This window comes from Chelonoidis abingdonii, chromosome 15 (genome assembly GCF_003597395.2).
Source record: "Chelonoidis abingdonii isolate Lonesome George chromosome 15, CheloAbing_2.0, whole genome shotgun sequence".
Classification (NCBI taxonomy): Eukaryota; Metazoa; Chordata; order Testudines; family Testudinidae; genus Chelonoidis; species Chelonoidis abingdonii.
Window position 1 is genome coordinate 48,280,768 of NC_133783.1, and position 25,759 is coordinate 48,306,526.

General features: G+C 38.1%; 1 protein-coding gene across 2 annotated transcripts in view; it reads right to left on the reverse strand.

Moving 5' to 3' along the window:
- The window catches only part of WDR11 (WD repeat domain 11), a 76,080-nt gene extending 50,557 nt beyond the window's left edge, over positions 1-25,523 (reverse strand). The window contains exons 1-8 of one of the 2 annotated variants that reach the window (XM_032776720.2): positions 25,308-25,523; positions 22,678-22,789; positions 16,976-17,129; positions 10,669-10,842; positions 9,118-9,304; positions 5,405-5,570; positions 2,427-2,541; positions 304-499 (exon numbers count right to left, since the gene is read on the reverse strand). In XM_032776720.2, the coding sequence (XP_032632611.1) occupies positions 304-499; positions 2,427-2,541; positions 5,405-5,570; positions 9,118-9,304; positions 10,669-10,842; positions 16,976-17,129; positions 22,678-22,789; positions 25,308-25,393 (1,190 nt within the window). In that variant the 5' untranslated portion in view covers positions 25,394-25,523. The remainder of the gene's footprint in view (positions 1-303; positions 500-2,426; positions 2,542-5,404; positions 5,571-9,117; positions 9,305-10,668; positions 10,843-16,975; positions 17,130-22,677; positions 22,790-25,307) is intronic. The other variant, XM_032776721.2, reaches the window with a different exon arrangement.
- Between the last annotated feature and the right edge of the window lie 236 nt (positions 25,524-25,759).

Here is a 25,759-nt window from a genome sequence, read left to right on the forward strand (position 1 = left end):
AGATAAAGCTGAAAGAAAATTTTCCTTGAAAACACATGTTAATGTTGGTCTCTACTGTATTTTTGGATAAATGTTAAACAAGTGGGAGGGAAGAGGGAATAGAATCCCAACTCCCAAAACACAAAAGAAATCTAAAGCCCTTTAGTTAATTATAACTCTTTTAAACCTCCTACTGCACATAAATTTGCCGTATTTTCAAGAAGTATGACTCATACTGTTACCTTTATGTTATCACATAATGTGATTAAGTGCTTCGTGTAAATACAATTAAACACCAATGTAACGGAAACATAATAAAATTACCTGTTACGTAAATTTCTGCCAGAAACGGTAGACTTCAGTTCCCATATCATTACTCTGCCATCACTGACTATGAGAGCAGCACAGTTCTCATTCACTGGGCAGCACACCATACTGAATGGGCGAACTGTCTTTGTCACCCTGATTGCATCAGACTGACTTCGTAAGTCATAAATCAGCTCCTGAACTGGATCTGGATCTGTAATATCAATGTACCAAGTATAAGATACATAACATTCAGACCCCAAAATAGGATACTATTCTTGGAGGGTAATATGGTTAAATGGGAAGAACAATTTGCTTTTTTGTTAAGATGCATAGAATGTTCATAGGAAAACAAGTTTTTATGAAAGAAAATTAGAAATTAAACACATTTTCACTTTTAACTTATACAATACGTGGTCTTAAATTCTACTGTGGGTATCCTATTATCTTGAAAATGGGCAATTCCATTACAATTTTTCAAACATTATAAACATGACTTCTCTATTTCCAAAACTTCTCTTCAAAATAAGTGAAAGAAAGGTGTCCTCTAGATTAGTAAGCAGATAGTGAAATAAGATCTCCAAAATATGCTAACTCAAAAGCCAATTTGCCTTGGGACATCCTCTTCTCTGTTTAATCTAAAATACATTTCTGACATGCTTGTAAAATTGGAACAAGGGAATGTGATGCCTATAGCCTCACTAAAAATACACAAACCACAAAAGCCTATTGAAAGACCTTATCAGAACCACCATTTATTCTCAGTGGATTTTAAAATTTACAGGCTTAAGCATGTATATAGAGATAGCTTATGTCCTTTATTCCGTTTAATTTAATTAAAACATTTAACTGAGTAATATTGTGTTACACAACCAATGACAGAAGTTTAGTAACTTAGAACTGGAATTACAGTATTATATTAGTTGACTCCAATTTACATTAAACTGTAATAAACTCTTCAGAGCACATTGTTTCCAAAAACTTGTGTATACATATAATAATGTATTTAGAAACATAAGCATCTTTTGCTTTGTCCAAAGACACGGTAGAACAAATTAAATACCATTTATTGGGATTTTCCCTACAGATTTGATTAAGATGATTCATAATTTAAAAAGATTATTTATTCAGCAATTAAAGGATATTCAGGCTCTTATCTTGCATTAAAAGCCAAGGGAATTTAGAATTAAGCTGGAGAAAACAGTGGAAATTCAATTAATTTAGTGAAGAAAACTCATGACCAACTTCCTACTCAGATTTGAACCTTAGCGTTTATAAACTGAGAAACTAGCATGAAACTCCCCCAAGCTTATTACCAGCTTGGATCTGATATCACTGCCACCAATCAGGATTCTGAGTACCTGATCAACTCCTGGTCTCCCCAAAACTTACTCTGGGGAGCCCCAAGACTCAATCAAACCCTGATCTCAACCCCAAAGGGAAAACAACCTCCCCTCCCTTTCCCCTATTACTCATCTTCCAGCTCTCCCTCCTGGTTAGTAGCTGGGCGATACTGTACTTAAACTCCTGTGAATGCAAAACCAGAGAGGGCAGTTTTACCCTCCCCCCTCTCCGCCGTGAGCTATGCCATTCAAACCTTAGTAAATCATACCACGAAGAGCATTCTCCGCTCCCTTTTTTCTTTTTCGTTCCTGTAGCCTGAACCAAAGAAAACCTCAAGACAGGTTTAAAAAAGAAAACTTTTATATAAGAAAGAAAGAAAAATACTAAGAATATAAACTGCTGCAGTCAAGATGACATAATACAGGGCTATGCTTACTAGAAAATAGAATAAACACCTGATTCAAAAAGAATATCAATTGCAAACTCCATGGCAGAGTCACCCAAAACCAGAAGTTCCCTCCCTCACTTTGAAAAATCCAGTTTCCTGATTGGTCCTCTGGTCAGGTGTTTAGTTCCCTCTGTTAACCCTTTACAGGGAAAAGAAACATTAACCCTTAGCTATCTGTTTATGACACCAACCATCACAGAAAAAAACAAATACAATTTATTATAAGACCACGTTTTAATGTTTTGCAGAAAAAGTGTTTGTATTTGAAAAAAATAAATTAAAATTTAGGCCAGAGGAGCTAATTCTGACATCATACTCAGTTTTGATCACTTGTTGGCACAAAACTCACCTGGGTCCTCATCTGGTGTACCAGTTATACTAATGTTAGATCTGCGAACTCTTAAAGTTATACAACCGTTCTCGTGTAGGCAAAACAAAGCATCACGCTGAAAGCATGGAATTACCTGTATAAACAGATGTCAAAAAGGACTGCATTAAACACAAGATTACACAGTGTGCAATTTATGTTAATATGCATCAAAAGGTGCATGCTCATTTATATTGAAGGAGTTATTAAAGAATACACCACTAAGGAACTACTTAAACCAATGAATCTAGTTATATTATCTGTAAAAAAAGCATTTTTTTCCCCTGTGCAAAAAGCCCAGGAACTCATTTAAGCAGACTCAGTGGCAGTCTTTAGTTTAAAAAAACAGTAAAAATCTACGTATCACATATTAACAATGAGATTTTCAGCATAGGTTTTCTTTTAAACCATGTTATAAAATTATTCAGCATAGGAACTTTATTTTTAGAGCTATCTGAATAGTTATATTATACAAATATTTGTGAATAAAGTCTCAGTTTCTTGTAATTCGGAATTACATATTATTCATGAGTAGTCAGACAACTGCTGGGTATTCACAGAAATGTCTGCAATGCCTAAGAATTTCAAGAGTTTTAGCACCAGGAACTATCATCCAAATGGAGTAATTGACATGCCTTTTAATATAAATTTAGCAGTTGAAAATAAGGAGTCATCATGTGAACAATCAGCTCTGCTTAGACCACAGTTTGAGAACCTCTCTTTAAAGCATTATCAATATCTTTGGAACTAAACTGGAAAATCAATTGATGGTTCAAATGATACTGGTACAGGTGAAATCAGTCGGCTTATGAGGAACTTGATGTTTTCCTTTTTGGGGGGATGGGAGGAGGACATTCTTTCCACATGTACATACACAATTGCACTCACATTTGTTGTAGCTGTGATACTTTGCTCTACTTTTTCTCTAGTCCCAGGAATTCATGATTCCATAAGAACAAACAGATTTCGATAAGACCATAGACTTGATTTAGCTACCTAATCAAGCAAAGACAGATGCTCAGAAAAGTGCATGTAATCTTGTGTGGAAAATAGCTTTTATACCACCACAAAAAGGCTGGATTTGCAGTAGGCCTCTGTGAGCTTAATTAAACAATGCCTGCTGCATCAGGGGCCAGCTTTTCCTCTATCTAGTTTATTTCTTTTCACTGTTTGTTACTCAGCAAAATAAACTGTCAGTGGGTGAGGAACTTATGAATGCCACATTGCTTCTATGGCCATGAACTTCTCCCACTCTTGCCCAACTAGCCTCCCCACCCTTCACCAGGAAGCACTTAAAAACTCATTTAAAAATGGAACTTGAAAATATCTTCACCCTGACATGAGTTTAGAATGAACATAATCCACAGTTTCCAATCTTTTAATTTTTTCCCTGCCCACACAAATGTAAAGTATTTGGAAAATGCAACTATTATGTTGAATGATTACACCCTGGTGCATGAATATCTCAACAGCATGTCAGTATTCCAAATGGAATCTTGATCAGACTAACTAAATGACTAAGGATTCACAAAAAACAGGAAAAATTAATGTGATGATTGTTTATGAAAAGAAGCCAGTTTACCTTGCCTAAAGCTATTGACCTAGGCCCTGCTCCAAGTTACAATGGTGTAAGTGAGAACAAAACTTAACCATTGCAATTGAGATACCGTAACTTCATGATTTTTCAGAATCATGTGTTAGAAATAATATAAACAAAATCAGTTTCCACACTTATCTCCAGCAACCAAGCTACATCATATTTAAAAAAAAAAAATTGAGCAGGGCACGCAGGAGAATGAAACAGACACAGAGATAGATTTTAAATTAGCAGACTGCAACTTTATTAATTTTAATGGGGAGAGGTACTTCAGTCTGTGAAGACATGTTCTCCCCTCCTTCCTAAAGCTACATCCATCTCCCATCTTGCTTATTCATATTTACATTTGGGAGTTGATATCTTTCAGCCTCTCATCTGCACTGGCCACAGGTTGTGATGAAGTTACCAATTTCACTTATTAAACTTACAGCTTTTAAATACCTTTCCTTATTAGCCTCTAACCAGGTCTCCAGCATGCTATGGGAAAGTAAACTCCCCCAGACACTACATGAATCTTCCCGAGGGAAAAATTCCTTCTTGATTCCAAAACTGGTGATCTGGTCAGATGCACAGAATCTTGAAAATACAGTTCAAATTATACCTCCATTTTTCCAATAGAGACAGTACGGCAGTAATCACGCCAGAATGGCTTATGCAGGCATGCCAGTGAAGCTTTATATACAGCAAGGAGATTGGAGGGATGGGAGAGCTAATCCTCTCTCTCTCTCTCTCCCCCACAAGGGCCAATGGGTGGCAGGGGGAGGCAGAGGCACCTCTTCTCTACCCCTGCCCAGGAAAAATCTTTACTTGCAATGGGGTTGGGGTGGAAGAGAAAGGCTGTGGAGCACTCAAGCCTACTCTACCAAGTCTATCCCCTGCCAGTCTGATCAACAGCTGTTCTTGCTGAGATGGAGGGGGAAATTTTGTGATCATACCATGGTTTGAACAAACCATTCCATGTGTCATGGGACCCTAGTTCTAAATTCAAGATTCCTTTATAGATGGAAAAGTAGCTTTTTCTCATAGCACATAGTAAAATAATTCACGTGCATACAGTGTTAAGCAGTACAGAATATATGGTAGCTCAGTAGTATTTCTCAGTTATTAGAGCACATTAAGAACCTTTGCTCTTCACACTCTAAATTAAAGTTTTCCTTGGGTTTTATAGACTAAAAACCCCAGCCTAAACATCTCTTTGCTGACAGCCATACAGGAAACATAAAATTTTAGAAAGACAGAATCATATTTTTGATATTTATAAAAATCAGTAAATGTTTGTAAATAGAATACAGTAAGGACCGGTTTTAATTGCAAAGCATGTTAAATGAAATAAGCATAGGCAGAAACAAACTGGATATGTTACCTGTAAAAAAGGTATGCCTGTTCTTTCAATAGCTACTACACCTACTGTCTGGTTCACTTCAAGGTCAAGAATCAAAATTTCTCTGGGATAGAGTAATAACATGTAGTTTCTTTTGGAAGGTAGATATGACAACTGAAGACACTCATTCAGCGTTACAGATTCAGCACTGAAATACACCAAATACACATCTATGAAGCAGTTTTTACATAATTTTGTAAGCAGGAGCAGCTTTAAAGAGGTTTTGATATTAGCATATTTCAAACTCCATACAGTTAATAGCTGCATGGCAATACTTTGAATGCAGCCACTAAGGCCAATTTCAAAGGACTGCCCACTTCAATGGCTAAGATAGTTATAGAGACCCCCATTTGATCCATCACAATTAAAAATACACCTCTGGAAATTAAAATCAAACTGAAAAGCCTTGGAAAATGAATAAGTTTATGATGCTAGGGAAATAAATATGTTGTAATGGCTTCACATTTCAAGAGAAAGGCAGTCCAACTGCAGTTGAAGCATCTATTGGTATTCATGAGAAATCAGCCTGACTCATGGGGCTCACTGCAATTTGCATATTGCTGTGCATAATGTTTTATTTTGTAATTAACTAAAACTAGCCTCACCGCCAGAAAATACGTTAAAGTTGAGAGAAAGAAGTTGAGAATGCACAAACGCTATTAATAGTCAAATGCAATGTATCTAAACAAGATAGGGGCTGTGAAACAAAGGACATTCTTGAGCATATACATTTAATCTAATAGTCAGTCTGTAAGTCTGTCATAGAGTTGTGAAGGGCATGTGTATCACATGTAAATTCTTCATACTATTGAAATGTATGTACTATTGTTAATGTATTGTTACTATACCTGTGTGCGTATATCTACAGATAGATAGATAGACAGGTATACACACACACACAAATTGCAGCAGCACATTCGCTCTCCTTGACATTTTTTTTTAAGTCAAGTATTCTTGCTGATGCAGCACAAGCAGATAAAAATATAATATAAAAAGATGTCACACACTTTAATTTAAAAGTATAAAGATTACAGTCACTTAAATGATTACAAAATGAGATGCCACTAAGTTTTCTGTTCTATTTGCAATTTAATAAGCTTATTAAAATGAAGTCCAAACTTTTAATCTGCACTAAAATTTGGTGTTAAGCGCTGATTGACAAAACAGTCTGATTAGTTTGTTCACACAATCACTGCCAGATTGGAAGGTATTTTTAGTATGTAAAAAAGTACAAAAGAAAAAAAAATCACAACATATAAATGGAAGTTGGCTGATTTCTAGAATAACTTAAAATACAACAATTTTAGCTTTCAAAATACTGAAGTTGAACTTACAGGTTTAAATTCTGATTTTATGTTATTTATTTATAAATCATCTATTGTTAATTGCTAGGTGCAGAATAAAAAGAAATTAAGAGTTACTCTTAAACACAAAATTAATGTCTCTTTACTGCTACTATTATTTAGGGATTTCTGATTTTCCTCTATTATTTGCCCTCCCAACCCCACTGGAAATTATATCAGGCCCTTCTCAGCCTTCGTTATTAAAGGAAGGCTTTTCCAAAAAAAGTGAGGGTTGGTTTGAAAATAGTCAGTCTTGGATTTATGGTAATCTCCTTTAATAAACTGTTCAACTGTCATAGATTGCCCACTGAGCACACTATGCTATCTACCCCGCCATAATATGCTTGACCCAGAGATTCTAAGGTTCTATCCACACTATGGTGGCATGTAAAATACAGACACTGCATGCCCCCCCTAGCCTGAGTATAAAGAGCAGTATGGATGGTGAGGCATTGCTTAGGTGAATAAAGACACACCAGAACCTTAGGGTATGTACTGTGCACAGCTCCCTACATACCCAAGCAGTGCCTGTCTCATCTATACTGCTATTCCTAGCTGTGTAGTATTCTGCTGCTGGAGTCTTTCCCAGACTCAGTGAAAGGCTCCAGAAGCAGGGAAAGGCTCCAGATGGGAGAAAGCTTTTCATCGCCACATGTAGCTACTCACTGCAGTTTGGACGCAGCCAACTTTTCACTGTAGCATGTAGCTACACTTACTCTGTACGCCAGTGCCTGTGTAGACAATGACTGTGGGTGAAATTGGAAAGGTAATATCTGATAATCTTTACAGATTTCAAGAATAATCTTTAAAGTTGTACAGACTGGGACTAGAACCTCAAATCAAATAGGGAAAATGGGTATGATATGCTTGCCACATTTTTTCTTACTCAGAAAGCAGATGAGTCAATGTGGCTTTAACTTAGACAGTTGTACCTCACATTAAGTTGGAGGTAACAGAAGCATTGTTCACAGTTAATTCTTAAAAAAGACTAGGTACAGATTCCTGGTAAACTGAAGACAGGAAACGGTAGGAATAATTGGTATTTTCTTAAATGTGTTGTACTTCAGTCTTAGAATGAGTAGAATGCAATCCTAATCAGAGTTTATAACCCAAAATTAAGAAATGGGCATTATTAGGTACATATCATCTTCCAAAGTTTGAAAAAATACATTTAAAAACTGAGACTGCCTCATTTCAGAAGATACTGACAATAACAAATTAAAAATTATTAGATATTTGAAAAATAATCATGCATTATGTGCACCCTCTGAGCAAGTTCCTTGAAGGAATGCAGATAAAGCCAGGCAGTTGTACTTATTAGGGTTAGCAGATCATTAATAAAGTGCAATCTGTTTACTATGTGGTAAATTCTGATAATGATTTAAGTAATTTTGCTCAAATGCTGAAACAAAGTGCAATTTATCAAGGAAAAGTTATTCTAACAATGACATTGCGGTTCAGTATTCATTGTCTCAATGTTTTCTGTATCATTTTGCTCATTTGTTCACGTTAGAAATAAAAAGATTTGTTCCTATCTACCAGGCTTACAAACTCAGCTGAGATCTGAAAGTCAAGCTGTGTTCTTTTCTCTTTCTTCAACATCACTGTTCATCAGAATGCAGACCTTTACCTATACCATTTGATGCCACTGAAGAAAATAGATTTCTGCAGTTGCATATTAGGACAAAATTGGGCCCTTCAGTTGGGATGTATTTAACAATTCAGCTGATGATGCAGAAGGAATAAAATCCAACTCTCTCTTTCAGGACTATTGGCTCTGTAAGGATAGGATCGGAGTTAGCAAAACGTATTTATCCATAATGTAAGCACGTGACTCCAAAAACACACAGAGAGCAGATTTGTTGAATGGGAAAGTGCTCTTTGTTCACAAACTTTTTAGAATGTATCTACTGTTTAAGAATTCCATCACTTCCCTTCAACAATCAATCACCAGAAGTAATTACTAAAAAGAGTCTCAATTAAACCTTATCCAGGCAATCAAAATTAAAATGAAACAGAAGCATGCAGGAATTAATAAAAGTAGATGCCTACATCAGGTTCTTCACATTTCATAATCACAGGGTCAGATGCCGTTTAGTTTCACTGTTACAGTGGAGAAGAAGATTAGAGATGCTAGGACATGGAGAAAAAAATAATTCTGCAACTTCCCTTTATTTCCCTGTCCCTCAAAGATTTATTAGCAAATATTATATCATAAATCAATCCAAGTAGTATTTACAGGACTTATAATATGACATATACATACACACACACACACACACACCCCTATATATATACACACACACACACAGAAAAAGTTCTGTGAGGACAGGAGAAACACTTGCAACTTACCTTGGTTTTTCATTAGTGATTAAAATTTTGACTTTATCAAGGGCTTTTTTGGCCCCTGTAGCAGCAACCAGCTTGTTATGTGAAGGACTGGAATGTGGACTGGAGATGTAAACTTTTTTCCCCGAGCTGGCAGGAGCCTTGGAAGGAGAGAAGTCTGAGATGAACACTATACCCTCACTGGTGAGCACTGTACCAAGAAAAACATTTTTTTATTATAGCAAACTATTATGTGCAATTTTATTATGGTGTTTTATTTTTAATGTAGCTTTCCGGCAGAAAAACAGTAATAGTTTTAATGATATTGAACTGGCTGGGGAATTCATAATTCTAGCTAACAGGAATCTTCTAGTGAAAGAGCAAGAAATGGTCCATTACAATTCATTAGAGGCCACAAAACTCAAGTTTTTCAAAATTAAGTCTGTATATTACAAAATACTGTACAGATTATTGGCAGAAAGTTCTTGTTTGTCCTTTCACATTAGTTCCGTAAACTGATTTTCAGTCATCAACTATTCCTCATTAAGTTTTACAGTGCAAAAGAAAAGCAGGGTTACCCACAAGAATAAGTCCCCATTGCCATTCTCATGCAGTGTTGTTCTCTCAGAACCTCTAATTATAATATTTACAGGATTGCATAACCCAACTCAATCTTAATTGTGGTGCCATAACGGACATCTCCATAACTTGATATTATGTATGCATACATATATACACCCAAAAGCTCCTTCCTTCCATTTGATTTGCATAGAGGGACGCAGGAAAAATACAGAAACTGTACCCAATCTCATTAGGGAGAAAAGAGTACTGATGGAGCTAAATTCAGAAATGAAAATGGTGATTTCACTATTCTTCTTCTGCTATTTCAACTAAATTGTGCACAAATCTATACTTTCTCTCCTTTGACATTTTGGCTGCTTTTGCACTGCTGATCAGATGCTCACCTTCTTGAAAATCCTCCTTTCCAAGGTCCCATTCATTCCTGGTTTCCTTCTACTTCTCTAGTCATTCCCTCAGCAGCTCTTTTAGTGGGTCTTCTTCCCCCCACCCCACCTCATTTTCAGAGGGGCTCCCATAAGGCTCTGACGTTAGATCACTTTTGCTCTTCCTCTTCAGCTTTTCTTGCAGTAATTCAATTACTGGTTAAGGCTATTGTTTCAGGCTCTTTACAAATTCAGGAACAACGCTGGATCCTTCATCTAACCCTACGAACAGGCAACCTCAACACTGGTTCCCTTTCTCATACACAGTTATGTAGCTTACATATGGAATGACCTCCCAGTATGCCAAGTCACTACCCACACAATCAAATCCATTTAAGATTCGCTTCCACAATGCTCGTGAGTTAGTAAGTAATGATACTAGACAGATATCTACGGTATTATCCCCTCCAAATTTCTCAGTGCATCCTGCCTTCTAAATGAGGGACACATTGATTCTAAACTTCTTGGGGCAGGGACTCTTTACCTGTATTTTGTACTATCCCAAGTATACTGTCAGCATGAAACAAACATAATAAAAATAAGAAATTCCTTTTGTATAATGAAAGCTTACAAGTTAAATGTGAAGGATCAAAGGGGTCAAATGAAAAAGAAAGGATGTTTTCTGCATAACTCTTCTTCCAAAGTTTAGTGCCTGTATCTGCATTCCAGAGTACAATGTAGTTTGGTGGATGAACTGCAAGTAGTAAATCTCGAGAAGCATCTTGATTCCACAGCCACTGCATGTCTGTCAAAAGAAAGAAGCAACAAGTAGCCAAACCCGAAGTTAGTGTTAAAAATATTCATTTCATTTTAAACCTACTCTGCTTCTAAGTACTTGGCCTTATTAGGCTGAAAAAGTGACTTATTAGAAGCAACACACTAAATATTTCACAATTTCAAAAAAATTCCTTTATTACCTCAAGTTTTTATTTACAATATACATTGATGACATCTTCCCTTAGCCCTGATCAACTGATGTATACATATTTGAAACTATTTATTTTAGTTTACAATAACATACCTTAGACATTGTGAAACCAATGAATGAGTTCAAAGAACCAAGAAATGCATAAACTCATTTACTAATGCACGCACTGCTATTAAAAAAACTAAAATAGTGGCAGTACCATATCTTAAAATAATACAAAGGACTTCTGTGTTTCAAATTTCCCTTTTGGAATAGAGTGCTGAGCTCAGGAATAACTTCAAATTATCCTTCTATACTATGTATCCAAAAGAATAACAATACTGCTAAAGAGATATGACTAGTCATGAGAGAGAGGATGCCAACCATATAATTCTTTGACATAATGTAACAAATTATTCATGGTATGTGGTCTTGTAACAGTAGGTGAAATTAGCTAGCAAGGATGGGAGAAGGGGAAGGGCCACAGAACAATGGAGTGGGCAAATGTTTATACATGACTGTAAAATGCAAATCTCCCTTCAGTAGAAGCTGTATTTGTTTGTTTTCATCCACTCTCTATCACCCAATTACATTCAAATTTCCTTTTCAGATCTAAATAAAATCCTATTGCTCAATCACCCTTGGAAAAAAACATTTTAATCCAGACAACTAAAAATAAGGTGGGAAATCTGCACTGCCAAACCAAAATGGAATCTGCAGACTACTCTGAAGTTCTGTAAGATAGTACTTAAATCCCTCAGAACGCAAATGCAATGTCTCAAACATCAAACGCAGGATGAAAAACAACAAAAAAGTTCTGAGCTCTCAATTTTTCTTTCCATTAATTTTTAATCTGATAGCTCACTTTAAGAAATGACACTTTTTTATGTGCCAGATCCAACACTAACGTTAATATAAAAATGCTGTAAGAATGTACACAAATCATGTGTGTGAAATATCGAATTATTCTAATGTGTTTCTAAGCTGGCAAGAAGAGCTCATTATCCAAATCTTTTCAAAGGATGGTTTTCAATATATAATTCCCCTCTTTTCTTTCCAAATAAAAAAAAAAGATGGATGATTTCCAATGACATTGAGAATATACTTTGAATCTATCCTGCTAGAGAATGCAGTATGTCATTATATACTCAGCTGAGCGAGAAGGACACTTTAAAAAAAGCCAAGTACCAATATACAGACTCAGCTAAAATAATGTAATGTATGTGTATACCTACATAAAAATAGTCCACTTGAATTTTCAAAAACACTCAGCGCTGGCCTAACTCCGTTTTCCCTCCGAAGTCAATGGTAAGACTTCACTGACCTCAGTAATAATGTAGTTAAAGCCAACTCATAGTGCTATTTTTAAACACTTGCACCGGAACTACACAGACAGATCATGAAATGAAAGATATTGTGTATATATATACACACACACACAGCAAGAAAATTAAGGTTAACATGGGGATGAAGGTCATGTGACTGGACTGAGACTCCTGAGATCTGGACTTAATACCTCATTTTGCCACAGATGGGTATGACCATGGCATGGCACAATTTCTCTCTACCTCAGTTCCCTATCCATAAAATGGGGCTAATACATCCTACTCCCCTTCCTTTGTGTTTTGCCTATTCAAGTTCTTCAGGGAAGAAGGGTTATTAACTGGAGAAAGCCATGCCTGGCTCCCATCAAGCTGACATGGTTTACTCTTCCTCGTGCTGAAAGCCTAGGACCATAGAAAATCCTACACCTTAAAGAAAATAGGCTGAATGGGCTGTCAGCAGCAGTGGCAAAAGATGGGTCTCTGCCAGACAGACGCAGGAACTGCAATAAGTAGGCTAGATTTCCCAACAAGAGAGGGAATATGCTGTGTCTACCTGACCTCTGGATAGAGAGGCTAAGCTTTAAGGAAATATGCATACAGAACTCTGCTGTTTTATTAACCCATTTTATAGATGCTATGTTTCTTTTGGCTAACAAATGCCACTTTGTTTGAAAATACTGTTTTTCAGTTACTTTAATGAGCTGCCGTCACAAATTCCTGGGGGAAAAGAGCTTACAGGTGCCAACCCCAGTTTGGCCTGTCGGCTTAACAAGGTAGGTAAAAAGGGGGACTGCAGTCCAGAGATCCCAGTCCAAGAGTGCTAGGACCACCTGGTTTCATCCAGAGAGGGGCAATATAGCGAAACCTGTCAAAGAGGTGCCCTCAAAGAGGACAAAGAGAGGTCTAAGGTGCAGTTTGCACAGTAACAGTGACATGCTGTATTAAAAACAGCCCAGTGCAAATTGCTGCATTGGTTATATTGGACTCTGGACAAAACAAACACATAAAATAAAATATAAAAGGACATTTTGTACATTTTTATGTCAGCAACTCCCAAATTGTCATCTGTGAAGCACTTGCTAATGGTGCATAGAGAACTGGCAGGTCACACTGGTGCTCATTTCCAATGACTGAAAACAGGAGCCTGGAGGTCTGTAGAAGCAGATGGAAAGAAGGAGCCAACTAAAGAACAAAAGAACTAAGATCAGCCATACTGAGTCAGACCAACGGTCCATACAGCTCAGTAATCTGGATTTCAACGGTAGCCAATGACAAATGCTGAACAGGACAGGCAATCATCAAAAGTGCTCCATCGCCTGTCATCCACATCCACTCCCAGAGGCTAGGGACACTGAGGGCATGAGGCTGAATCCCTGATCATCTTAGCTAATAGCCACTAATGAATCTATCCGCCAGGAACGTATCTGGGGTTTTTCTGAACCCCGTTAGTTTTAGCCTTCACAACATTCCCAACTGCCTGTCTCTCTTATGGGATACTGGTACACAAGATGAGAAGGAAAGAAAAAAGGAGCATCTTGTAGGGACCAGAACAACCAGCAGGTGAAATTGTCACCTACCAGCAGGAGAGAAAGTCCAGAGGCAAAAAGAGAACTGAGTGGCTAGATAGCACCAGAAACAGAAAAATACATACAAGGAGCACAGAAAGAAAGGAACAGAACACATGAGAGAAAAGAGCATCAACAGAAGACTAATTTAAAAAAACAAAACAAACAAACAGAAAAAAGGATCACACTCCTCACACTAAGACTGAAAATTACAAAAAACTTTCTCAATATTATTTTTCCGTGTAAGTAATTGATGTAACCACCAAAGGAATGTTATGTCATGATGGGAGGAGAGATGATCTGTGAGATAATCTCTTTATTAAGATGTGGTTCACACTATGAAAACTTTGTGAGTACCCTGCTCTAGATGGTGGCTCGGAGATGTTTTTTATTACAATGAAGACTATATTCAAGAGTGCTGGTGGGAGGTGCTTGTATTACAAAACACTTTAAAAAAAATGGATAAAAAGTTAATCAAATCTTAACAACAACTCCACCAGTTTCACACCGTAAACAGAAAAAGAATGGATAACCTTGCTTATAAAGAGCAATGTAAAGCAGGACGATGTTCTAAAAATATGTTTAAATATGAATTTAAGGTGAGGAAAGGAATGCAATTTTTTTATTTTGTCCCCCATTAACTTTTCTGACATTCATCAGAACAACAGGGATAATGATTTCCTTGGGTAAGAAGGTACAAGCTATACACTGTTGGGAGTCTATGGCTATACAACTGGAAAATGGCTTTAAGCAACATGTAAAAAGCCACACTAATCATTCAGTAACTCAGTATCATCATCTTAGAAAAAACCTGTAACACTAGAGAAAAAAACAAAGCTAACCGAATTAACTGAAGACAACAAAAGCTGGCTGCTGTATTTTATCTGCTTTATTTTATGCTTCTGTTTTATAAACCTCGCTAAAGAAACAAATCTAATTTGTTAAGTGGCTTTTCAGATAATAAAGTTAAGATAAAAACAGGAGTCAGGCTGCTGTCAGATAGAGAGTTTGGAAGAGGGGAAGGAGGCGGGCGAGCTGGAACTATTAACTATTCTCAGAAATGTACCGTGAAAATTTCATTGCACAACAAAACGTCATTCTGAGTTTTACTTCAGAAATAAAACAACCTATAAAGTGATGCTAATAAGGATGTGGGTAGCTGTAAAAGAAAGAGAGATTTACTCAGGATTTGGTTTGATTTTAAAAATCACAGGAGAGCTTAAAAGATGCCAAAAAGTGTTTGCACTGATACTTGTTTACTGAAAAATTCCCAAGAAAATAAAACTGCACTTTTTTTTAGCAACCAGAATCTCACACACAAGAGGAGATTTGTAAGTCCCTACTACCAATAATTACAAAATAGCTTTTATCCAAGGTCCTCAACTATAGGAAGGTAGTATTATTCCCATTTTACAGCTGGGGAAAAATGCAGAGAGAGAGAGAGAGAGAGATTAAGTGACGTGTCTAAGCTCATTCAGTGAATCTGTGGTGGAAGCAGAACAGTTTAATGTTTTAGCCCCTGTTCTAACCATCAAACTAAGACTTCCTCACTGCAGGCATTTGCTGGATGGTAACCTGCCAACTGACAACAAAATAAACAGAAGCCAGGTAAAAGGAAGGTTGCTTACCGTGCCCTCTCTCCTGCTGCTCTTGGTTCCACTCCACCACTAAGTCCTACAGCAGCTCTTCAGTCCTCCTACCTATCCACCAGACCTACTAGAATGACAATGAACTCTGGGGCATGCAGCACCGCCACTATCAGGCTGGCTTCCACAACCTCCAGAGCTAAGTAGTTTGCTGAGGGAAGACATCACCAGTAATTGCCACTACACCAGGCCCAACTAGCATCAGGAGCCTGCTATCCAGCACAATCAAGCAAACCAAACACACCTACAGTTTCGTACTCATTATAGCCCACAATTTTTTGTGACCAGAAAGGCCTGTGAAATGTAGGTACTTTGCATTAAGAAATTGGAGGGTTTCTAGGTTGTGGGTGGAAAAAGATTGAGAACTACTGTATTAATCTATGCTCCTTTTTAATTTTTTTAATAGGAGCACTACAAAGAACATTCCAAGCAAGAAGGATTATTTATGTATGGTTTTGTGAGTATTTTCTATAGCTTCCTGTTGAAGTGTTGCAACATGCAGATGTATACAGTTGTGACAATAAAAAGCAAATGCCTCCCCGATGTATCTCGTCAACTGTAACCAAAAATCAATGATCATCCAAAAATTCCTTCCTCTCCTGCAAGTTCTATGTCAAGCCCTCTCCCATCAGTCTCTCCACTGACTCCTTCTACATCAAATTCAAACACTGCAGTCTCAACTTCAAGACTCTATCTAGTTAAACCCAAGCACATATCAGCTCTAGTTTCATCTTACAGCCCACTTATTTGCTGCCATTTGCCTGCTCCTTAATGCTCCCTTTGTTTCCTTTTCCAATCCATTTTATTGCTTTTTCTATACCAGCTCTTATGCATGAAATAGCCTTCCTGTTCTTGTGTGCCAAGAAAGATGGATATAGATATTCAAAGGAATCTGGAGCATAATGGTTTAAAATAACAAAGAAACCTTTATTCCTTAGGAATACACAATCCAATTTGAACTTGTCATATTAGTATGTTTGCACCGTAGTGGCTATATAAAACGCACTGTAAATAAGAATACAGTCAAATCCATGATTAACAGCGCTGTAATTCTTACAAGTATTATTACAATGTGGACTGCAAGCTGCATTAAATCCTCAACTCAAAACCAAGGAGGTTTATTTAGTGTATTGTGTGAACATTTATCAATAATAAAATACTTCTTAACTTATAGCACTTTTAATCAGAAGATATCAGAACATTTTATAGGCATTAAACAAACCCCTTAGCAGCCCTGCTGGGAGATAAGCATTATACCTATGTGAAAGGTGGGTAAACGGGCGCACAGTGTGATGTACTCAAGGTCAGAGTAAGTCAATGGCAGGCCTGTGAATAGAATTTCTGAGTCCTGGCCGCCAATCACCACTATAACTAGTAGACAATACTGCCTCTTACAATACAACTTATTTATATAAATAGCATACACCTTCCTTACCTTGGATTGGTTTTGTATGCTCCTGTATTTCACAGCGAACCGTTCCCGTTGCCACATCCCAAACAATTATCTTTCCAGTAGCATCAGCAGAAGCTAAGCGCAAAGAATATGGAGAACCAATATTGTGATGGTAGTTTTCTTTAGCCCATTTAACCTGAAGGTATGAATGAAACCAGTTAAAATACAGTTATGTATAATAAAGACAAGTATTTAATACTTTTTAGTTTGACACCACTAAATGGGATACAAACTATATGAAACACAGCACCAGAAGATTATGCAACAGTTTGTAGTCATTTCATATGCATGTCATTGTTCAATAAATAGAGAAACTTGCACAGCAGTTGCCAGTTTAATTATTTAAGTTTATCCTATATATATTACCAGCCTGTAATTGCCAGGCTAGCCTTAGGAGCCTTTTTAATAAAAATCGGCACTGCATTAACTATCCTCCAGTCTTCTAGTACAGAGGCTGATTTAAGTGATAGATTACACAGCACAGTTAGTACCTGTGAAATTTTATATTTCAGAACACTTGGGTGAATAGCAGCTGGTCCTGGTGAGCTATTATTGTTTACCAATTTGTTCCAAAACCTCTTCTAGTGACACCTTCATCTAGGACAGTTCCTCAGATTTGTCACCTAAAAAGAATGGCTCGGGTTTGAGAATCTCCCTCACATCCTTTGCAGTGAAGACCAAAGCAAAGAATTTGTTCAGCTTCTCCACAACAGTCTTGTCTTCCTTGAGAGCTCCTTTAGCACCTCGTTTGTTCAGCGGCCCTGTGACTAGCAGGCTTCTTGCTTCTCATGTACTTAAAAAAAATTGCTGTTAGTTTGTGGTTCTTTTGCTATTTGCTCTTCAATTTTATTTTTATTTATTTATTTATTTTTTGGCCTGCCTAATTATACTTTTATATTTGACTTGCCAGACTTTATGCTGTTATCTATTTTCCTCACTAGGATTTGACTTCCAATTTTGAAACAACGTCTTTTTCGCTCTAATCACCTATTTTACTCTGCTGTTTAGCCATGGTGGCATTGTCTTTTGGTCTTCTTACTGTTTGTTTGGTTTTTATTTGAGGGTTTACATTTAGAGCTTGTCTCCTTTTACCAGGGGATCAACATGTGGCAATCGATCCACCAGGGATTGATTTAACAGATCTAGTGAAGACCTGCTAAATCAACCACCGATCGCTCTCCCATTGGCTCCGGTACTCTACCAGAATGAAAAGCATAAGGTAAGTCAACAGGAGAGTTTCTCACGTTGACCCAGTGCAGTGTAGACACCATAATAAGTCGACCTAAGGTATGTAGCTGGAGCTGCGTAACTTAGGTCGACTTAGATCTGTAGTGTAGACCTGCCCTTAGTTTGAGCCTCTACTATGGTGATTTTTTTAAAAAGTTTTCAAGCAGCTTGCAGGCATTTCACTCTCATGACTGATCCTTTTAATTTCTGCACAACTAGCTTCCTCATTTTTGTGTAGTTCCCCTTTCTGAAATAAATGCTACTGTGGTGGGTTTCTTTAGTATTTTCCCATTAAAAGGATGTTAAATTTAATTACACTGTGGTCACTATTACCAAGTAGTTCAGCTATATTTAACTTCTGAACCAGATCCTGTGCCCCACTTAGGATAAAATCAAGAATTGCCTCTCCCCTTGTGGGTTCTAGGACTAGCTGCTCCAAGCAGCAGTCATTAATGATGTCTAGAAATTTTCTCTCTGCATCCTGTCCTGAGGTGACATGTACCCAGACAGAATGGGGACAGTCATAATCCCCCCTTATTATTGTATTTTCTGTTTACGTAGCCTCTCTAATATCCCTGGACATTTCACAATCACTGTCACCACCCTGGGCAGGTGGTTGATGGTATATTACTACTGCTATACTCTTATCATTCAAGAATGGAACTTCTATCCATCGAAAAGTTATGGTACTGTTTGATTCACTTAAAATTTTTACTATATGGGATTACGTTTGCTTTTACATATAGTTCTACTTCTCTACCAGTGTGACCTATTCTATCATTTTTATATATTTTGTACCCTGGTATTACCACGTCCCATTGATTATTATCATTCCAGCAAGTTTCTGGGATGCCCATTATATCAATATCCTCATTTAATACCGAACTCAAGTTCACCCATGTTTGTATTTAGACTTCTTGCATTTGTATACAAGCACTTTTAAAATTTGTCAGTATTTAGCTGTCTGCCTTCATGTGATGTAACTGAACAGGACTCTGTTGTCTGACTGTTTCTCTTCAGTTCCTACATATACTTTATTCAAATAAATATATCAGGTGCTGCTTCTTCAACAATGCTACAGTCATCTAGAACCTCTCTTTCCACCCAAAGAACCACCACGCTATACACACAAACCGCTCTCCTAGCCTGGTTTAAGAAGAGTCATGAGGTGTCTGGATGGCCAACAAGGAAGTGTATGTGTGAGCGAGTCCAGTGCTTTGCACAAGGCACTGGCACATCAAGGGCTCTTTGGCATTCTGGCTTCAACTCCTGGGGTGCATCAAAACAGCAGACCTTAGTCTCCACCACCACAAGTTCACAGCCACATCCCTGTGTCCCTCAAACCAAAACCCTCTTACCACTTCCTCAATCATTCCCTGTAACTCTGCTGCTACCTCCCTGTTCCCTTTTTCCCAGTTCTCCCAGAACATTGAGCTGAACTGGGAAAGGGGGGTGAAAGATCTTTGCAACATCAGTTACTTCTTTCCATCATCCACAGCCCACACATATCACCCTCACCTTAACAACTAAAGGGCAAGCTTGAGTATGACCAATAATATAATATGTGAATGCATACACAAACATAGATTTCAAAGTATATAAAAAAGCCACATGAACTTCAAAACTGTCACTAGCTACATTGATCATCCGTGCACAACTGTTTAAATATTAAAGACAAACATCTGGCAATCATTATTTGCAGATGACATTACACCCCAATAAAACCCCCTAAATACAGATATAATATAGATATTATTAAAGCCACACAAAATCTATATTACTCATAGGGACAAAGGGAGTAAATATATAAAGTAAACATGGTTGGACTTTAAGAATAACCATTAATAGTTCAACGTGAAGGTAGAAATGTATGCAAAACATAGAAGGTTTTTAAGGTTAAAAAGAGGATATGTTTAATAAATTGCAGACAGTGTGTTGAAATACTTAATTGCTTATTTCTTGGCTTTTAACAGCATTAACTGCTGAGGTATGCAGTCCAGTAACATAATGTAAACAAGTCTTTTAGGTGAAAATTCCTTGTAAATGGAACCTGTCCATGCTATTTTCTTTGTAATAATGGACTCAGAATATATTTTTTATGTCACTTGCAACTGTAATAGTTCTTTTAAAAAGGAATGTGGTAAGCAGACCTCTTAAACATTAAGCTCAGGAACTGAAGAAAATTATTTATGATTACATCTAGAGGAGTGTGGAAAGCTCTTGAGTAGTATAATAACTTCTAATACGATGTCCACTGATCTTTAGAGCAGAAAAGAAAAGAATTCCATTCCTCTTTTTCCTCACAAATTAGTCATTTTCCTGGGTTTGCTCCAGTTAATAAATGAGACGGTAGTTTTGAAAAATAATCTAATAAATTATATAAAGACTGTAGGGACCTTAACATTTAGCCTACTGCTGAAATAGGATAGCGTCACAAAATTAGCTGGAAAATATAGCTATCCTGATGCAGTTACAATGCTATCATTATAAGGCAGCAGAACTGAATGTTATAATTTATTAACTAACCTATGTGCAACTTCTGAACTAAGCTATTAATATTGCTGCTGTCCTGTTCCACTGTGTGATTAATTTGCTGTTTGGATGCTATTTTAGGTATTGGTATTTCCCTATATCTCATGACCAGTTCTGATGACAGCCCAGCACGTCAGGGATGGAGGAGGGTAAGACGACAATCTGCTCATACAGAGTGGGTATCATTCATTGTAATGACCGAGTATGTAATTTTCAAATATGGTGTAAAGAATGATTTGATATATTTTCTTTTACAGTATCTTACCTTAAGAGAGCAAAGGCATTAAAAAGTGTTTTAATATACTTCATAATATATCCAAAATATCCATGTGGATTGGTCAAAAAGGATATTTTTGTTTCCCTTCTCTTTAGTCTCCATTTTCATTTTGTGACCAACTACAGGACCATGTCTAACCAAAAGAAGTAATACCTAAATATTATGTTCAATTTAGAACAGTTATGATGCTGACTAACTATTTGTATGGTTATTTGCCAACCTCTTGCATGTGTCCATATCACTTACTGCTTCATCCACTATCTAGGATACTATGATTTATTGCTCAAATTTTGGCCACATATTACTTTGACAATCTCCACACATGTAATAAAATAGAAAGGCTTTAATCAAAATGTGTTGTCATATATGGAGATACGACATGGCACATAACTTATATAGCTGTTCCAGATGTTTACATTCTAAAGATACTCATCAATAAAAACAAAAATCTCTCTATATATTAATCAATAGGCAAGTCACAAACACAGCCTGGCAGTATCAGAAAAATGATATATCTAAAATGATGAAGAAAATTCAGTTGCTCTCTGGCATCTTATTGCTCCAAATCTGGAGATTAAATTCAATCATTAAAATGTGACTAGAAAGATTCTTGTCCTGATTTAGATGCAAATCTGAATAGTTGTACCATGCTCCAAAGGTTGGCACGGTCAAGCCCTAATAAACTATTTGACAGAGTTCTGAGCTGAGGAATCTCCACAGAAAATATGCTTCACCCCTTGTCAAAGACTAGAGAATCCATAGATAGGCAGATTATCACTAAAAAGAGCTCAGAATTTTTCATCTTTTTACAGTTGTAATTATTGGTAATCATGATGAACTGATGACTTAAGAATATCAGCACAGTCTCATTTTCTCAGAAGCATAGGAATCCAACAAGAAAATACTAAGGAATTAAACACACACAAATAAGTACAAGCAGTATTTCCAGGAGATAAATGTTGCAAGATGAAATTGAGGGCACTTAACTCAGCCAGTTAGCATGTTAACTAAGGAATGCTGCTGCACAACCAGCTATCACATAGTCGCCAAAAGTACCACTATAAGAACACCAATGACAGACGCAGACTGAACACTGAGCCAGACTTAGCTCAAAAACAATTGGGTAGTGCTTGATCTGCAAGGAAGCTGCATCTCTTTCACATGTGCCATGATGATGAACTCAGCTACCTAACTATCAGGAAAAACCTTCCCAGTGAGTCATTACTGCTATTACATTAAGCCATAAAAATATTTCTACGATTCAAAAATAATAAGAAAACAGCAAAAATATTTTCATAGATTGTAAAGTTAGTAGAACTGCAGCAGAACTTCAATGTTTATTAGGTGTATAATAATTGTTTTTTTAAGGAGCGTTTCTGTTTTGACCATATCTACATCATTAACACACATACAGATGTTTCTCCATACATCTGAAAATATAATGGTACCATAGCTGCCTGTTCAATTTCAACAAATGATTGGATCTTAGCCATCAAAGAGGTCATTTTATTCCTTAAAGATTAAAGTCATATACCAGATTTGACGTGAAAGTCAAATTAGACAAAATGGTAGTTATTTACACTGAAATTTAGAAAAAACAACACACACAAAAGAATCACGCGAAAGAACCTGAAACAGATAAACTCACCTTGACAACAGTAGTTTTGTGTCTTTCCAAAACTTGTACAGTCTGGGCAGTGTTGGAATCAATAACTAGCACCAGGGACTGACACCCATATGCAATCAAACCTTGCCAGCCCCTGGAAAAATAGCAATGTTACTATCAAACAAGGAAAGGGACAAATGTCCAGACCATCAATAGGTGTACTTGGATTTCATGAGATTTTTTAGCTATAAAGTCAAACTGGAGTAGCAATGATCTATACTTCATTAGAGTTTCTGTAGCTAGATTATCAACAAAACTGATATTGTGCATAATAAGTAATAAAATAAAGCCGAACTGCAACTACAGCAGCAAGGTTAATTTATTTGTGCATGCTTCTATATCATACCATTAAAACATTGTGTTTATTATGAAGAGAGGGCCAATGTTAACTGTTTGTCATCTCCCTCTCCCCTATACTCTGCCTCTCTGTTCAATCATTTTTAAAATTAAAATCATTTGGGGGCAAGAAATGTGCCTCTTGTTTGTACATCAAGCATGTTGTGTGCATGTACTGGAAACAAATAAAAATAGAAATACACCTCTACCCCGATATAACATGACCCGATATAACACGAATTCAGATATAATGTGGTAAAGCAGTGCTCGGGGAGGGAGCGCACTCCAGTGGATCAAAGCAAGTTTGATGTAACGCGGTTTAACCTATAACACGGTAAGACTTTTTGGCTCCCGAGTACAGTGTTATATCGAGGTAGAGGTGTATCTACCCAACAAAATAAAACCTGAAAACAAACAAAACTCAATTCCAGCACTCTATAGGGAGCAATTTTTCAATGCAAGGCTAATTTATGACAGAGGCTTTTTACATGCTAAAAGGGCAGGCTATAACCTTACATAGTTTAAACCAGCTCCATCAGTAAATGGCATGTTCCTTTATAAGATACGAGATAATCCACATTGTTGGGAGATGGGTTGGTTGGTTTTTGCAATGAAAGGGAGAACTGAAGGAGAAAAGGGGCATATTTTAAGTGAGTTTAGTAGCAGTCAAAAGTTTCAACCTATTTGATCTCAGAGAAGAGGCTGACCTTGCCACAGAAGAAGACCACAAAAAATATGGGGTTCAGTTAAATGGTTGGGGTCAAACAAGAATAGGATTGGAGTCAAGGGGTCGAAGCAAGGAATCCAAAAGGGAACCAAGCACAGAACCCCAGATAATGCCCACTGCTCTGAGAAAATATCAAGAGAATCAGTGGAGGGCAAGGTGCTGTCTTGACTTGACAGATCTGGAAGCGCAAGTCTTCAAAGAGGGTTGGTTCAGTTATTTAAGCATGGGACTGAAAATCAGGCAGTCTGTTCAGTTTTATCAGCTGCAAAATAGAGCATTTGTTTGGATTAGTTGGAGGGCATACAGGGCATTGAACATAAACACCCCCCCACACACACACACACATATACATATTGCTTTTTATCTGCCATATCACAGGTAGATAGATGTATCATATCTACAACAAACAGCAGAAGGTTTCTATCATTTATGTTTGCACTATATGTGGCTTGTCACACCAACAAAGGAGGCTGCAGAGAGCTAAGCCCAGCCAGTCATGCATCACAGGAGCTGCCTCTGCTGAATGAGTGCTGGGTAGGACCTGACCAAAACTACCCAAGAACCTCCACCCTCAGCTATTTACTGGGTCGCAATAGACCATAAACATTTACAAATGGGTCCTGGGCCAAAAAAGCTTGAGAACCACGGCTTTTGATCCTACACCAATATAAATATTTAACAGACAAAAACACAAACAGTCATCAATGCACAGAAATTTAACATAACTGAATTTGTCAAGAGCATGTTTATGATAAGTTTTCATTTGAGGAAGTGAAACCGATCAGATCCTCCAAACTCAGTGCGGACAATTTTCACAATTATACAGCAAACCCCACGATATTTGGGGTCTGATTTAATGTTTCACCTTCTGCAGACAAGTGATTATGTGAGAATCTCAACTTTATTTTTTCCTAAACCTTCCAGTTGTGGAAAGAAACTGAAAATCTGACTTTAGTGTTCCCTATACCAAGCAAAGTCTCAGAAACCTAAACATAAACCAGAAGGCAAATAAAAGAACGCCTGATTTTTTAAAACATGTTTAAAACTCATGTTTTCAGTGTTTGAAGCTGCCTATGCTGTACTCTTAGAAAAGTGAGTAACAACCTTCCCAGTCACAGAGAAAGTGGGTTAGGCGCAGTCCCTCGTTGACACCTGTCTCTGAGAGGCTGAAGGAGGAGGGAGGGCATAGGTCGCTCCCCACTCCAAAGACTTTGGTCTTCTAACTCTCTAGTGCCCAGCCTCTCCCTGAAAGGCCTCTCCCCCTGCACCACTAAGGCAGGGATTCCTTCTCCTCGTAGGGGCAGAAGAGCCTCGCTCCCTCACTACCCTCCCGTCCTCCTGGGGCTCCAAGGCCTCCCTTCTTATTGATTCATCAACCAACTCTAAACCATAACCCGCCACCCACCCACCAGGTCCGCCAGGACCCCCCGCCCTCTATCCCCACCCGGGGCCTTCACTCTCTCGCTGTCTCTCTCTCACACACACCTCGAGCCAGGGCCCTTCACACCCCCATGCAAGCGAGGGCTCCCCTGCCCGGCCCCCCACTCACCAGTCCACCGCCCCCTTGTTCTGCGCGCTCAGGGCTCCTGTGAGGGTCCGGGCCGACAGCCTGATGTTCACCGTGTAGGGCAACATACTGTGCAGGGGGAGCCCGGCAGCAGCGCGCTGTACCCCGGGCGGCGGCCCCTGGCTTTGCGGGGGGTGACCGAGTTCTCCGCAGTAGCCGGGAAGCCTCAGCCCGGCGCCGGAGCAGGAAGCGCCGCAGAAGAGTGCGCTGCCGATCCCTGTCCCCAGCCGTCCGGGCTGCCCCAGCGCCCGAGGCACTTTGGTTCCGCCGCTGCAGGGAGTCGCTGAGCTGCGGAACGCGGCGGCTCCAGCCCATTGCGGAGCCCGAGCAGCGCCCCCTTTCGTGCCGTCAGATTAAACAACAGCTTCTGCCTCCCCAGCTCTCCTACAGCGCTACCCCGGGGCCAGGGCTCCCCTGCTCAGCTCCTCAATGGA